Source organism: Lutra lutra, chromosome 6 (assembly GCF_902655055.1).
Source record: "Lutra lutra chromosome 6, mLutLut1.2, whole genome shotgun sequence".
NCBI lineage: Eukaryota > Metazoa > Chordata > Mammalia > Carnivora > Mustelidae > Lutra > Lutra lutra.
The window spans coordinates 39,536,881-39,554,940 of NC_062283.1; the positions used below are offsets into that span (position 1 = coordinate 39,536,881).

Genomic DNA, 18,060 nt, shown 5'->3' on the forward strand with positions numbered 1-18,060 from the left:
GGGGCCGGCTCCCGGCAAGTGTTGGAGCAACGGAGCACAAAATCAGGACTTTTAAAAGTCTGTTCCGCTGAGGGACATCACTCCAGAGGCTTAACCGGGGTGAACCCCACGTGGGGTCAGCGTGGCCTCAGGTCCCGCAGGATTACAGAAGGATTGGGGGTGTCTGAGTGTCGCAGAGCTTACAGGTATTAGAACGAGGAAGCCGGCTACAGAGACAGCCAAGGAGTGAGCTCTCAGCTCGGGATTACCTTGAACCGGTCGCAGGCTCGGTAAGCTCGGAGCGCGGCTGGAGGCCAGGGTGACGGGAGTAATTGGGCGCTGTTCTCTGAGGGTGCACTGAGGAGTGGGGCCCCAGATTCTCGGCGCCTCCGGCCAGAGACTATAAGGCCGCCATCTTCATTACCGCCCCTGGTAAGGGCGGTGCAACTCCGCCTGGAGCAAAGGCACTTGAGACTCACTACAACAGGCCCCTCCCCCAGAAGATCAACAAGAAACCCCGCCAGGACCAAGTTCACCTACCAAGGAGTGCAGTTTCAATACCAAGGAGAGCAGCGGAATTCCAGAGGAGGAGAAAGCAATGCACGGAACTCATGGCTTTCTCCCCATGATTCTTTAGCCTTGCAGTTAATTTAATTTTTTTACTTTTTCAATTTTTTTTCTCTTCTTCTGCTAAATTTTTTTTAACTTTTACCCTTTTCTTTTTTAACATTTTTAACTAGTTTATCTAATATATATATTTTTTTTCCTTAATATATTTTTTCTTTATTCGTTTTTTTTTTTAAACATTTTTTATTTTATTTATTTGACAGACAGAGATTACAAGCAGGCAGAGAGGCAGGTAGAGAGAGAGAGAGAGGAGAAAGCAGGCTCCCCACTGAGCAGAGAGCCCGATGTGGGGCTCGATCCCAGGACCCTGGGATCATGACCCGAGCAGAAGGCACGGGCTTTAACCCACTGAGCCACCCAGGTGCCCCTCGTTTTCTTAATTGTTTCTTTTTTTTTTTTCCCTTTCTGAACCTCTTTTTATCCCCTTTCTCCCCCCTCACGATTTGGGATCTCTTCTGATTTGGTTAAAGCATATTTTCCTGGGGTTGTTGCCACCCTTTTAGTATTTTACTTGCTCCTTCATATACTCTTATCTGGACAAAATGACAAGGCAGAAAAATTCACCACAAAAAAAAAAAAAAAAAAAGAACATGAGGCAGTACCAAAGGCTAGGGACCTAATCAATACAGACATTGGTAATATGTCAGATCTAGAGTTCAGAATGACGATTCTCAAGGTTCTAGCTGGGCTCGAAAAAGGCATGGAAGATATTAGAGAAACCCTCTCCTGGAGATATAAAAGCCCTTTCTGGAGAAATAAAAGAACTAAAATCTAACCAAGTTGAAATCAAAAAAGCTATTAATGAGGTGCAATCAAAAATGGAGGCTCTCACTGCTAGGATAAATGAGGCAGAAGAAAGAATTAGCGATATAGAAGACCAAATGACAGAGAATAAAGAAGCTGAGCAAAAAAGGGACAAACAGCTACTGGACCACGAGGGGAGAGTTCGAGAGATAAGTGACACCAAAAGACAAAACAACATTAGAATAATTGGGATTCCAGAAGAAGAGGAAACGGAGAGGGGAGCAGAAGGTATATTGGAGAGAATTATTGGAGAGAATTTCCCCAATATGGCAAAGGGAACAAGCATCAAAATCCAGGAGGTTCAGAGAACCCCCCTCAAAATCAATAAGAATAGGTCCACATCCCATCACCTAATAGTAAAATTTACAAGTCTTAGTGACAAAGAGAAAATTCTCAAAGCAGCCCAGGAAAAGAAGTCTGTAACATACAATGGTAAAAATATTAGATTGGCAGCAGACTTATCCATAGAGACCTGGCAGGTCAGAAAGAGCTGGCATGATATATTCAGAGTACTAAACGAGAAAAACATGCAGCCAAAAATACTATATCCAGCTAGGCTATCATTGAAAATAGAAGGAGAGATTAAAAGCTTCCAGGGCAAACAAAAACTGAAAGAATTTGCAAACACCAAACCAGCTCTACAGGAAATATTGAAAGGGGTACTCTAAGCAAAAAGAGACCCTAAAAGTAGTAGATCAGAAAGGAACAGAGACAATATACAATAACAGTCACCTTACAGTCAATACAATGGTACTAAATTCGTATCTCTCAATAGTTACCCTGAATGTTAATGGGCTAAATGCCCCAATCAAAAGACACCGGGTATCAGAATGGATAAAAAAGCAAAACCCATCTATATGTTGCCTACAAGAAACTCATTTTAGACCCGAAGACACCTCCAGATTTAAAGTGAGGGGGTGGAAAACAATGTACCATGCTAATGGACATCAGAAGAAAGCAGGAGTGGCAATCCTTATATCAGATCAATTAGATTTTAAGCCAAAGACTATTATAATAAGAGATGAGGAAGGACACTATATCATACTCAAAGGATCTGTCCAACAAGAAGATCTAACAATTGTAAATATCAATGCCCCTTACGTGGGAGCAGCCAACTATATAAACCAATTAATAACAAAATCAAAGAAACACATCAACAATAATACAATAATAGTAGGGGACTTTAACACTCCCCTCACTGAAATGGACAGATCATCCAAGCAAAAGATCAACAAGGAAATCAAGGCCTTAAATGATACACTGGACCAGATGGACATCACAGATATATTCAGAACATTTCATCCCAAAGCAACAGAATACACATTCTTCTCTAGTGCACATGGAACATTTTCCAGAATAGATCACATCCTCGGTCCTAAATCAGGTCTCAACTGGTACCAAAAGATTGGGATCATTCCCTGCTATTTTCAGACGACAATGCTCTGAAGCTAGAACTCAATCACAAGAGGAAATTTGGAAAGAACCCAAATACATGGGAGACTAAACAGCATCCTTCTAAAGAATGAATGGGTCAACCAGGAAATTAAAGAAGAATTGAAAAAATTCATGGAAACAAATGATAATGAAAACACACCGTTCAAAATCTGTGGGACACAGCAAAGGCAGTCCTGAAAGGAAAATATATAGCGGTACAAGCCTTTCTCAAGAAACAAGAAAGGTCTCAGGTACACAACCTAACCCTACACCTAAAGGAGCTGGAGAAAGAACAAGAAAGAATCCCTAAACCCAGCAGGAGAAGAGAAATCATAAAGATCAGAGCAGAAATCAATGACATAGAAACCAAAAAAACAACAGAACAAATCAACGAAATGAGGAGCTGGTTCTTTGGAAGAATTAATAAGATTGATAAACCCCTGGCCAGACTTATCAAAAAGAAAAGAGAAAGGACTCAAATAAATAAAATCATGAATGAAAGAGGAGAGAACACAACTAACACCAAAGAAATATGGACAATTATAAGAACATACTACGAGCAACTCTACGCCAACAAATTTGACAATCTGGAAGAAATGGATGCATTCTTAGAGACATATAAACTACCACAACTGAACCAGGAATAAATAGAAAGCCTGAACAGACCCATAACCAGTAAGGAGATTGAAACAGTCATCAAAAATCTCCAAACAAACAAAAGCCCAGGGCCAGACGGCTTCCCAGGGGAATTCTACCAAACATTTAAAGAAGAACTAATTCCTATTCTCCTGAAACTGTTCCAAAAAATAGAAATGGAAGGAAAAATTCCAAACTCATTTTATGAGACCAGCATCACCTTGATCCCAAAACCAGACAAGGATCCCATCAAAAAAGAGAACTACAGACCAATATCCTTGATGAACACAGATGTGAAAATTCTCACCAAAATACTAGCCAATAGGACTCAACAGTCCATTAAAAGGATTATTCACCACGACCAAGGGGGATTTATTTCAGGGCTGCAAGGTTGGTTCAACATCCACAAATCAATCAATGTGATACAACACATTAATAAAAGAAAGAACAAGAACCATATGATACTCTCCATAGATGCTGAAAAAGCATTTGACAAAGTACAGCATCCCTTCCTGATCAAAACTCTTCAAAGTGTAGGGATAGAGGGCACATACCTCAGTATTATCAAAGCCATCTATGAAAAACCCACGGCAAATATCATTCTCAATGGAGAAAAACTGAAAGCTTTTTTGCTAAGGTCGGGAACACGGCAGGGATGTCCATTATCACCACTGCTATTCAACATAGTACTAGAAGTCCTAGCCTCAGCAATCTGACAACAAAAGGAAATTAAAGGCATCCAAATCGGCAAAGAAGAAGTCAAACTATCACTCTTCGCAGATGATATGATACTATATGTGGAAAACCCAAAAGACTCCACTCCAAAACTGCTAGAACTTGTACAGGAATTCAGTAAAGTGTCAGGATATAAAATCAATACACAGAAATCAATTGCATTTCTCTACACCAACAACAAGACAGAAGAAAGAGAAATTAAGGAGTCCATCCCATTTACAATTGCACCCAAAACTAGAAGATACCTAGGAATAAACCTAACCAAAGAGGCTAAGAATCTATACACAGAAAACTATAAAGTGCTCATGAAAGAAACTGAGGAAGACACAAAGAAATGGAAAAATGTTCCATGCTCCTGGATTGGAAGAATAAATATTGTGAAAATGTCTATGCTACCTAAAGCAATCTACACATTTAATGCAATTCCTATCAAAGTACCATCCATTTTTTTCAAAGAAATGGAACAAATAATCCCAAGATTTATATGGAACCAGAAAAGACCTCGAATAGCCAAAGGAATATTGAAAAAGAAAGCCAAAGTTGGTGGCATCACAATTCTGGACTTCAAGCTCTATTACAAAGCTGTCATCATCAAGACAGCATGGTACCAGCACAAAAACAGACACATAGATCAATGAAACAGAACAGAGAGCCCAGAAACAGACCCTCAACTCTATGGTCAACTAGTCTTCGACAAAGCAGGAAAGAATGTCCAATGGAAAAAAGACAGCCTCTTCAATAAATGGTGTTGGGAAAATTGGACAGCCACATGCAGAAAAATGAAATTGGATCATTTCCTTACACCACACATGAAAATAGACTCAAACTGGATGAAGGACCTCAATGTGAGAAAGGAATCCATCAAAATCCTTGAGAACACAGGCAGCAACCTCTTCGACCTCAGCCGCAGTAACATCTTCCTAGGAACATCACCAAAGGCAAGGAAAGCAAGGGCAAAAATGAACTATTGGGATTTTATCAAGATCAAAAGCTTTTGCACAGCAAAGCAAACAGTTAACAAAACCAAAAGACAACTGACAGAAAGGGAGACGATATTTGCAAACGACATATCAGATAAAGGGCTAGTGTCCAAAATCTATGAAGAACTTAGCAAACTCAACACCCAAAGAACAAATAATCCAATCAAGTGGGCAGAAGACATGAACAGACATTTCTGCAAAGAAGACATCCAGATGGCTAACAGACACATGAAAAAGTGCTCCATATCACTCGGCATCAGGGAAATACAAATCAAAACCACAATGAGATATCGCCTCACACCAGTCAGAATGGCTAAAATTAACAAGTCACGAAATGACAGATGCTGGCGAGGATGCAGAGAAAGGGGAACCCTCCTACACTGTTGGTGGGAATGCAAGCTGGTGCAACCACTCTGGAAAACTGCGTGGAGGTTCCTCAAAATGTTGAAAATAGAACTACCCTATGATCCATCAATTGCACTGCTGGGTATTTACCCTAAAGATACAAGGGGCACGTGCACCCGAATGTTTATAGCAGCAATGTCTACAATAGACAAACTATGGAAAGAACCTAGATGTCCATCAACAGACAAATGGATAAAGAAGATGTGGTATATATACACAATGGAATACTATGCAGCCATCAAAAGGAATGAAATCTTGCCATTTGCAACGACGTGAATAGAACTAGAGGGTATCATGCTTAGTGAAATAAGTCAATCGGAGAAAGACAACTATCATATGATCTCCCTGATATGAGGGAGAAGAGATGCAACATGGGGGGTTAAGGGGGTAGGAGAAGAGTAAATGAAACAAGATGGGATTGGGAGGGAGACAAACCACAAGTTACTCTTAATCTCACAAAACAAACTGAGGGTTGATGGGGGGAGGGGGACTGGGAGAGGGGGGGTGGGGTTACAGACATTGGGGAGGGTATGTGCTATGGAGAGTGCTGTGAAGTGTGTAAACCTGGCGATTCACAGACCTGTACCCCTGGGGATAAAAATATATGTTTATAAAAAATAAAATTAAAAAAAGAACTATATTTTAAAAAAATCAACAGATAAATTAACAGGTGAACAAATAAATAAATTGTTGTATACCATAAAATGAACAATTACCTGCCAATACAAAAGAGACTGTCTTAATAGTACTCACAAAAATAGGGATGAATTTCAGAAATATGCCAAAAGAAAGAAGCCAGACACCAAAGAGTACAAAAGCACAAAGGAACCTTTTGGAGCAAGGGAAAGATTCTATATGCCCTCTGTGATGGCTACACAGGGTTATTTTTCAATGAACTATGGGTGGGAGATGGGGGATGAATATTAAGAAGCACTTGTGAAGAGCACTGAGTGTTGTTTGTACATGATCAACCACTGAATCCTACCTCTGAAACCAATATTGCACTGTGTTGACTAACTAGAATTTAAATAAAACTTTGAGGGAAAAGAAAAGTCAATGAAATGTACCTTAAATCGTCTTTCATTGCACATAAATTTTATCTTCAATAAAATTCATTTTAAAAACGTCAATGAGCAGTGTAAGATACATTATATGAGCAAGGAATGAGGAAACAGAAGTCAACATACTGACAACCAGAAGCAAGAAACACCACAGAACAGATAGATGAGGGAGAACAAAAAAAGGAGGAGAGAAGAAAAAATACAGAGGCCAGAAAAACTAGGTGCTCTTAAGTATTCTTTCTAAATCTCTCAGAACCACTTTTCGCCTTCTTCTCCACTAAGAACTAACAGAAAATCACCATCATCTGTCACCTGGACTAATCCTTTGGCTTCCTTGCCCTAAGTCTTGCTCTTCTCCAAACTGTAACATTCTCAAATGCAAATCTGATCACTGGATATCCTTAGTTAGAAGCTTTAAACAGTTCATATGTATTACATAAGGACAGAGACCAAACTCCTTAACCAGGCCACAAGTGTCATCTACTTTATCTCCCTACCCTTTCCTGCCCTACCAAACTACTGTCTAGCCATAAACAACTCCCCCTTGGTTCTAGCTCTCTAGTCTGCTTCTCTTGCTTCTGTCTTTGCTTCTGCTATTTCCTCTGCCTGAAATATCCACAGTTTCTATTAGTTCTTACCCAACCTGTAATTTTAAGCTGATACTGCCTCTTCCAGGAAGTATTCCTTCATCACTCCAGTCGCAGTTAAGTAGCCACTTGAGATACTCCCAAAGCACTTTCTATAATACATTCTTATTCACATGACATCTTGTAGAGATCCAATTACTTATGAGTATTCTTTGTTCAACTGACTGGACTTCTCAAAGACAGACACTTTGTATTCTGTTCACTATCTTTAGCACTTGGCACTCAACAAGTCTCAGTAAATACTTCTGAATGTTAGAGCAAAATAAGGAGGAAAGGAGCATCTCAGAGGAAGAACCAAAAAGAGGCTCAATCTCAGCAATTAGCATTGTCCTTTGTAAATTCACTGCTTTCTAGCATACTTTTCTGAAATCTCATATAAGTTAGTTACTATCAAATTCATAATTTATTTTGTAACTACAATTTAACACACCATTTCACTGGATTCTAGTACTTTTAGAGAGAGAAAGCAGAAAAGGCTTTGGCCTTAGAAAATTTCACTGGAAATTGATAGGGTCAGTAAATTCAGCTGTTATGACTGAATGTCCCTCTATTACCTACTGTTCTCCTGACCAACCCCTCCATCCATGAGAGAATGCACAGTGGGAACCAAGTAAAGATGATATCCTTTAGGAATAAATGAGTTACAGTCCTTTCAATTATTCTCAAGCCCAGAGGTTCCTCTTTAGGCCACCATCAAAGAAACCTGTATGTGAAGAAACTCCTAAAGCAATACAACTACATAAACTCAGCTCTTCCAAAAGAAAAACTGATCAGGCAAAATAGGTTTCCAATTCCCGCCTACCAGGATAAGGTGAATAAACACATTTTGAAATGGTATTACAAAGAAAATATCAGTATGATTATTTGAAGGCCATCAGCCAAAATGTTCTTTTATCTTTTCAGGAAAAGATCACATTATTTTCTGGATCAATTTTTTCTCCATACCACCATTTTCAACAAAATAATGCTATAATAATAAAATCTAGTGTTCTAAAACACTGAAAAACGTAAGACCAATAAAAAAGGCCTTATGGATTAATTACTAGCAATACACTGCTTCAAACCCATTTTGGAAACTCCTGGATATGTTTTCTAAGTGGAGATTTTACCATAACAATTCTCAAATGGCTGTGTCATGAGCTTTCAATATACTGCAAAGCTCAGGTTTTTCAGGAGCCCAGAAATCATCTTAAAAATATGATTTCCAGGGGCACCTGGGTGGTTAAGCATCTGCCATAAGCTCGGGTCATGATCCTGGAGTCCCAGGATGGAGCCATTAGGCTCCCTGCTCAGTGGGGGAGTCTGTTTCTCCTCTGCCCTTCCCCCTGCTTGTGCTCTCTTTGGCTTGTACACGTGCGCTCGCTCTCTCTCTCAAATAAATAAAATCATTAAAAAAATGATTTCCAATATCAATGTAATTGACACAAAAGCTGAAAATACATTTATTGAACTAATAAATCATACAAAAGACACCATCAAATGAATCAGTATGAGGCTTATTAAAAGACTTTAATCAACTAAGTAACCACAGCCACCAAATATGTAGGAGAAGCCTAAATTTTAATATACTAACTTCAAAATCTTTGCATAGGTCACTATCAAATGTAGAAATCTGGAGGAAAACTTTCAAAATATAAGTCCTTTAAATGCCACATCAAGTCACTGGCAGACCATAATTAAAAGGCTCATGAAAATGTGGATGTATGAATCAAACAACTCAAGTCAAAATTGTGCCAATAATCTAAAGTCTTACAGTTAAGTTTGAATATTCACATTTCTTAATTATCTACCTGCTTGAAGGCACTTGGCACTGCCACCTTTCCCATCTTCCTTCAATATAATCATTACAATAGCTTATCTTTATTAAGCACTTATGTGCCAGGCACTCTATTAAAAATGCAACATGCTTCATCTTATTTAACTTTTATAACAATACTATGAAATATATACATCATGATCAGCTCTAGTCCACAGAAGAGGAAAATAAAATTGCAATGAAAAAATTAAGAAGGAAAGCCAACTTGAAACTGCTGTTTTATACTAATTCTAATTCACTACCTAATTATTCATCTAAGTTTCTCATCCCTATTAAAGAACATTTAAAATTCATTGCAACTCACATTGTCTTGAAATTGCATATCTTAACTAATTATATAATCATCAATTAACTGTAAACAGAGCTTAATAAAATTACTAGTGCTATCTCTTTTTATAGTAATATAATGTAGAAACATTGTTTCTATAATAATTTCTAAGTTGAAATAATGAATTTACTTTTATTGTATTAAATATCAGTCTTTATATACATACACATATATACAAAACAAGTAAACATTTTATTGTTTTTTAAACCTTTATGTAATATTCAATTATATAGCAACTGATTATAATTTCATGTGAAATTCAGACTAGAGAATTAAAATCTTTGTGTGCTACAAATTCAAGTATGTACTCAAACTGCGTTCAAGAGCTTTCTTCTGAGAAATGAGAAGTGGTAAAGGAAGCAACTAATATGTAAGACAAATTGAAACAAAACAAGCAAGTGCTTATTTTTAAAGTCACTAACTCCCAAAGATTATGAATTGTTTTCCAAGACAAAATTGAGGAAGTCAGGAGATCAGGATTAAATAGTCACAGTTACCCATACATTTGCCCCTCTAGTAGATTTTCTTTTTGACTTTTGATCATTATGATGGCAAATGAATAATGTGACTATGGAAATGTATGTGGGGTAGGAAGAAAGGGGTGAAAGAAGGGAGAAAGAGGGGAGGAAGAGAGAGTGTGAGAGAGGGGACTGGGAAGTGGAGAGGAAAGCTGCTGATGGAAAAGAGCAAATATATGGCAGAGTTCAGCCCCATCTACTCAAGAACTGTGAGCTCTTCTAGCAACTCACCTAATCACTGTGCTTGCAATTGTGATTCACTACTGGTTAAGAGGGGAAGGGGAGAGGACAGAGAGAACAGATTTCTGTATTCAAAATTTTTCAAATTCCCCTATCACTCATTCAGTTAAGGAACAACCAGGAAGGTCAGACTCATTCTCTATCACTGTGGTAAGAATTCAAAGATGCCAATCACAATTCCCACCCACTGGTATACATACTCTATATAAAGCCCTCCCCTTAAGTATGGGCAGGACTGTGAATATAATGGTCTCTCTTGACTAGGTTGTTATATGACAAAGGTTAAAAATTTACAAGTGTAATTAAGATCCCAAAATGCTTAATAATGGATTAATCAAATGAGAGACTCTTCGGGGTGTGCCTAGCCTGATCAGGTGAGCCCCTAAAAGGGGCTTCCGAAAATAGGAGATCTGACGAGTGAGAGAAATTCTCCAATGAAGAAATAAGCTTTTATGTTACAAGAGAATGGAGTTAACTGTTAAAGACCTGAGGGTGGCCCCTAGGAACTGAGTGGTCCCAATCTGACAGCAAGAACATAGGACCACAGTCATACAACCCTAAGTAAATGAATTCTGACAACAATCAGGAGCTTGGAAGACAATGAGCCTCAGATAATAAGATTGCATCCCTGGCCAATAATTTCAACCTGGTGATATCCTGAGCTGAGAATTGAGCTAACCCCCTGCCCATACTCTTAATCAACAGAAACTAACAAATCTGTTGTCATTTGAAATCATTAAGTTTCTAGGCAATGTTAAATGGCAAGAGAAAATTAATATAATAACGATGCTTTACTCAAAGAAGGGAGAAGTCCTACATATAATCCCTATTTGCCTATTGAGACTTAACTTCCTCATACACTTATTCCCTCCTCATCATCTACCCATCCTGGAAAGTCTTCTCTTTCACACTCACTAGACAAGACAGCAAACCCAAACAACAAATAATATATCTGAACTCTCTTTCCTCTTTATCTTACTTTAGCATACATGAGATAAAATGTCCCTTCAACCTGAAATGTCCTGTCTGCACTATCAACACTCAGCCTACTTTCTCTTTGCTGAAATCCTACATTTCTATTAAGGATAATTTCAAACATACCTCCTTTAAAAGTTCTCCCCATGAGCATAACAAATAGCATGGAGGACAAGGGGAGATGGAGAGGAGAAGGGAGTTGAGGGAAATTGGAAGGGGAGGTGAACCATGAGAGACTATGGACTCTGAAAAACGATCTGAGAATTTTGAAGGGGTGGGGGGTGGGAGGTTGGGGGCACCAGGTGGTGGGTATTGTAGAGGGCACGGATTGCATGGAGCACTGGGTGTGGTGCAAAAATAATGAATACTGTTATGCTTAAAAAAAATAAAAAAATTAAAAAAAAAAAAAAAAGTTCTCCCCATGAAAATAAACTAGTGCTACCTAAATTCTGTGCTCCCATTGCACTTTTATTCTTCTAACAGTTACTACAGTGTGCTTTAGAATACAACTCAGTGTACATGTACATTACACTGGATAATGTTTGAGATGAGAGGAAGCTACTAAGACTGAACAAAGACTGTATCACTTCTGGAGCATCTGGGTGGTTCAGTTGGTTAAGTGTCTGACTCTTGGTTTTGGCTCAGTTCATGATCTCTGGGTTGGGGATGGAGCCCCAAGGGCAGGTCCCCCACTCAGCACAGAATCTTCTCCTTCCCCCTCGCCTTTTGCTGCCCCCCTCACGCACTAGCAGGCACGCGCTCTCACGCACTCTCTCTCTGAAATAAATCTTTTTTAAAAAGATTCTACATTTCAATCTCAATGCCTCATAGATGGTATATATTCAATGACTGCTTGTTCCATGACTAAATGAACAAATAAAGGAAGAAATAATCCAAGGGAACTTCAACAGCCAATCTCTGAATTTTATATATAGTTTCAAAATGAGGGGCTAACACAGATCTTAGGGGTGAGGAAGAGAAGTACTGAAGGTTGGTATTAATCAGGGTTGATACGCTATGCCCACATTGGTGCCCAGCACCATGCAGTTACTTTAAAAGATACAAAAGAAATGAAAACTTTTTTTTTTTTTTTTGGTTTAAGGCTACAAAACAGTAAAAACTGTAGTACCAAAACATTTCTACTTGGAAATATATTTTCCTTTGTTTTTGTTTTGTCTAAACTTCGCTTTTCCCCTTTAAGTTTCCTCCCTTAATTCACACTTACAGTACTGCACCGCACTCAAAATCATACAGCCAGACCATAAGGTTCCTCCACAAAGCAGCACATACAAACCTCCCCGTTTTCTCAGACGCATCATGTTTATATGACCAGATACCACATTTATTAACAGCTTACTGAAGGCAGTTTTTACAACTACAAATAAATGCCTGGGTATGAAGGCAGTACCATCCTAGATTCTTCATACTCTATATGATGGATTCCTATGGGGCTTAGTTCGTGGACTCATTAAATGGCCTGGCAGGCAGGGGGCAATATCACAGAAAAACAGCCAAACTCTTTGCCACTGTTATCTTGAAGTTTATTGCTTTGTATTTTGCCACAACAATCTGAAATATTTATGTTTCAGAAGGGCAAGAAATTTGTCATTTTTTAAAAGGGTTTAAGAAATTAAATTACTGCCTTACATAGATAAACAGGGTCAATCTTCAGGCCCTTACTCTTATTTATAATAAGAAAATAATAAGAGCAGTTATGACTGCTCTAAATATATACATCATGATCAGCTCTAGTCCAAAGAGGAAAATAAAATTGCAATGAAAAAATTAAGAAGGAAAGCCAACTTGAAACTGCTGTTACAGTCAACACTAAAAAATGCCAGCTAAGAGAAGATAGAAAAACTATAAAAATCAGACACAAAACCTGTAAAGATAAAACAATATAGAGCCATTTAATATCAAGAGCCATATCAAGCTATATTAAGTCATTTCATGACATCGTCTTATCAGAGTACAAATAGCATAATTAGTATTCAAACTGTCTCTCCTTAGATATTCCCTTAAATGCACTAGTGCTCCGTAAGTATCTTGCATATACAGTTCTTAGACTTTGTCTCAGGTTTATTTTTTTAACCTTGTCTCATCCCCCCAAAGAAATTAAATCTCTCTCAAAGCAAAGGTCATGCCCTCTTTGGTTCAGTATACCAGGATCCTGGGACTGTAACAAGTGACCAGAAACAATTTAAATGACTGTTTAACCTATTACTAAAGACAAAACAAAATATATAAATATATAATGTAATTCTTAGTGATATGTAAGATTAGTTGTTTACACACTGATTGCCATGAAAGAGGAAGAAATATTTTAAACTTGCTAGAATATAAATTTTTTTAAAATTATTATTTGCTTATAACTGAATACATGGAATACATCTTCCCTTGGGTTAAATGTGATTTTTGTGAGCTTTTCTAAATCTTCATTATATAAATAATATAAACTCAAGAATACACAATCTTCTGCCTTGGTATTTCCATTGTCCAGTGTAAAAAAAATGTAAAAACTTGTAGAATGAATACCTCTATAAACCTACCAATACTCATCAAATGTTAACACCATGCCATGCCTTGTTTTCTCTCTGCATAGACAGACATACACATACACTCAGTTCCCAGGTTTCACTGAACCATTTAAAATTATTTATTCTTCTTCTTCTTTGAAAATGAGTTAGATATCATGACACTTGATCCCTAAATATTTTATCCCAGTACATATCTCTTAATGAATAAAGAAATCTTTTAACTGAACATTATCACATCTGGGGGGGCGGGGCGGGTGGGTATTCCATAGCAACATCTATCTTCCAAAGATAAAACAGTTTTCCTATCTATTACTACATAAAAACAATTTCCAAATTGTTGTCAAGAAGGAAAAAATAATATAAATATAATTTAAAACAACAAAAATGTTCAGGATTTTTTAAGAGATTTATGTGAGGGAAGCAAAATATAAGAGACTATAACTACAGAGAACAAACTGAGGGTTGCTGGAGGGAACAAGGTAGGGGATGGGTTAGATGGCTGATAGGTATTAGGGAGGACACATGTGATGAGCACTGGATGTTGTGTGTAAGTGATGCACCACTAAATTCTACACCTGAAACCAATACTACACGGTATGCTATGTGAACTAACTAGAATTTAAATAAAAACTTAAAGGGTAAAAAAGGATATATAATGTAAAGCCATATGTTTTTATAAACTATACAAAAATGATTTCTTAAAATTTCATATGAAAATGTATTACTTATGTTTTATAGTCAGTCCTTTTCCCCCCCATAATACTACAAACTAAATTTAATTCTATGGACATTGTAAGTAGCGTTCTCAATACTATCAATTTTTATCAATCTTTTTTTTTTAAACATCTTAATTTTATTTTTTTCAGTGTTCCAAGATTCATTGTTCATGCACCACATCCACTGCTCCATGCAATACATGCCCTCCTTAACACCCACCATCCGGCACAACCATCCCCCTCACCCCCTCCCTTCCAAAACCCTCAGTTTGTTTCTCAGAGTCCACAGTCTCTCATGCTTCGTCTCCCCCTCTGATTTCCCCCAATTCACTTTTCCTTTCCTTCACCTAATGTCCTCCATGTTATTCCTTATGCTCTACAAGTGAAACCATATGATAATTGACTTTCTCTGCTTGATTTATTTCACTCAGCATAATCTGCTCCAGTCCCATCCATGTTGACACAAAAGTTGAGTATTCATCCTTTCTGATGGCTGCGTAATATTCCATTGTATATATGATTTATCAATCTTTCAAAAGATTTCCTCTCCTATATCCAAATGCAGACTAAACTCTATATACAGGGTTTCTTTGTTTCAAAAGATACATTTTGACACTTTATACATTTTTAGCAAGACTTCTTCATGACCAATGTATTACAATATCCTTACTTTGTTAGTACTTTATCAACTTTTTTAGTATATTGCTTCTCCATATGGACAGAAAAGAAAAACCCAATTTGTATACAAAATGAGATGAAATTATTATCTCCAAACTGCTTGACAGTTTACTTAACCACAAGATTAACTGTTTACAGCTTGGCTTATTAATCTAGGAATCAAAGGCAAAAAACAAAAACAAACCAAAAAATCCAATTGCAATAGTAAAGACAATTAGCTTTAAACTGTTATTAACTGGAATGAGAAAAATTAATCAGAATAAAGCTAAAAAGAAACAGATATAACTGATCACCACAATAAGGTCTCAACTATTAGGTATCAAAATGCTTGAGAATAACCAATTACAATGCAATGTCTTAATATACATATGTCTGGACACATCCACTAAAGCCCTTAGGAGACAATAAATTGCCTTGTTTCTTTTTCATTCATTTCCAGAATTGAAGTGAAATAATTTTCCCTTCCCCCCTTTTTCAAGTAGTGAATTTATCTTTCTGCAAATTTCGTAAATTAATAAATGGCATTTACTCAGAGCACATTCTTTTCTGAATCAAGAGTTCTGCTTTGTGAGCACTCATAAATAGGTGAAAAAAAATTCCAGTGTTTAAAATTTTTTCAAGTATGTAACTACATATAATTTTACAGTAACAAAAAATTAAACTGTTTTGTATGTTAAAAGTTTTGAGATCTGGGGAGCCTGGATGGCTCCGTGGGTTAAGCGTCTAATGATTTCGGCTCAAGTCATGATCTCAGGGTCATGAGATGGAGCCCTGAGTAGGGCTCTGTGCTCAGGGGGTAGTTGGCTCGAAAGTCTTTCCCTCTGCCCCTCCCCATTCCTTCACTCTCAAATAAATAAATCTTAAAAAAAGAAAAGTTTGAGATCTATTCAACAAACATCAATTGGTGATACAAATGAAGATTTTACTCACATTTGTAATAGCTATTGCATTTTTATCGTAGTATTTCTTCTTTTCATATTTATCTCTGATGAAAAACTCCACTGCTCTGAAAACAGATAACTTAAGGAAAAGCATGAGTTCAGTGACAATGTTATACTCCCCTTTATTCATTCTTTCCACAAAGCCTACACTCTACATTCAAGTTTCCTCCTCCCCAGTCTGTGCTTTCCTCTCACATTATTTCTGCAACTAAATTCTGTAACTTACTTTTTTTTTGGCCACAAAAGTTCTCCCCATTCAACAAAAACCACCTAACCCAATTCTAGTAACCACACTCCCCAAATCTCCACCTCCAACCAAACTCCATTAAAGTTCATTTTAAATTCTCAGTGTAAGGAAATTAATAACCATGTGGTACCCCCAATGTACCAGACACTGTGTACTATATGTTGTCCATAGTTTATTTCAATCCTTCCACAACCCACTAATTTATATATGTATAAATTTTTATATATATATAATTTCCACATCACAGATGAATAATGAGCAACTAAGAAAAATTACACAATTGTGATTTCAATATTTCTGTTCTTTCCCACCATACATGGCTTCCCCTGGTTGCATCATAGAAGATTCCCTGTATTACAGAAGAATGGATGCCTTTTTTTTTTTTCTTTCAAAGCTAAAGAATGGAGAAGTCAAGAAGCTACATCCAAAGTCAGTACTATTTAAATTTTTGGAGTTAGCTGGACTAGCCTTATATATTGACAGAATGAGCCATTTCTAGTGGGATTTCAGAGTTTTGAGTTATCTGATATTGACTTCTCTTACCACTCAATCACTGCTTTATCATATTTCACTAAAATGGGAATTCTTCCACCAGAGATTCATAACCTTTTCAGCACCATGATCCCCGTTAGTAGTCACGCAAAGCCTATGAACTCCTTCCTGGGACAGTGCTTTTAAATGTGTAAAATAAAATACAAAGAATTTCAAAGGAAATGAATTATACTGAAATACAATCTCTACAGATACTCATTAAGACATCCTTCTGTTCAAAAGAATAGTTATCTGAAGCAGTAAAGCAAACATTTTCAGTCAACAACTCCTTATTAGAAGTTAATAACAGCCTTTTAAATTGACAGTTGATGCAACAGGTAATAGAAAGAGCTGACCAATATACAATGGATATTAAAAAGTTGGGGCATTATGAAAGCACTCAAAGTGGGCCAGGGAAGGCAAAAGGGGAAATCTAAACATTTAATTTATTAAGTCAGCTGAACGAAAGCTATTTTTAAAGACAGTTTCTACAACCTGAGTATGAAGGGCACTTTATATGATCTTTATCTCCTTTTTTCCTCTTAACAACCTATAAGGTAGGTACCATTTCACAACTAAAAGTGAGGCACAGAGAGTTTAAAAAGTCTTCTGGGATTCTACAGTACAAGGAAGAGTTGTGATTCAAAACTAGGAATGTTTAGCATCAACCTTTTCAGAATGTTGCTGATCAATACCAGTTCATCTGTGAATCAGTTATTTTATGCTAATGCTAATAAATACTTTAAAATCTAGAAAAGAATGTCAAATTTGGAGGGTATTTTCAAAGTATCCTTGGAGACCCTTTTAAGATAAAGGCCCCAAACCTACCATCAGGCTGCTTATTTAGGTATGTGAAAATTTCAGCAGCCAATTCGATATCAAGAAGTTACTACAAATAAGCTAGTATTTCCATAAAATGCAATAATGTCATTTTACTCAAACTTGTAATCAGCTAAACATTAAGTGTGCTCATGATTGTAAATCCAAGTTCAATATACATTTTTCTATTTTTCTAACAGAAAAAAAATAAAACAATTTAAAAAGTTGGCCTTTTGGATTAGGTCTACGCGTATGGATATATCGAGCAATTTTTACTGTAGACACAACTATTTACCTCCACAAAAAGGAAGAGAACATACACTTCACTTAGACTGATGTCATTGTCACTTCAGATGATATGGAATATATTTATTATTTGCACATATACTTGTAAACTCGTGTATTT

At 37.0% G+C, this 18,060-nt stretch overlaps 1 protein-coding gene across 4 annotated transcripts in view; it reads right to left on the reverse strand.

Moving 5' to 3' along the window:
- Nucleotides 1–18,060, reverse strand: part of SMAP1 (small ArfGAP 1) — a 177,475-nt gene that overhangs the window by 88,838 nt on the left and 70,577 nt on the right. For all 4 annotated transcript variants that reach the window (XM_047734427.1, XM_047734426.1, XM_047734428.1 and 1 more), the window contains exon 4: nt 16,047–16,122. In XM_047734427.1, coding sequence (XP_047590383.1) covers nt 16,047–16,122 — 76 coding nt within the window. The remainder of the gene's footprint in view (nt 1–16,046; nt 16,123–18,060) is intronic.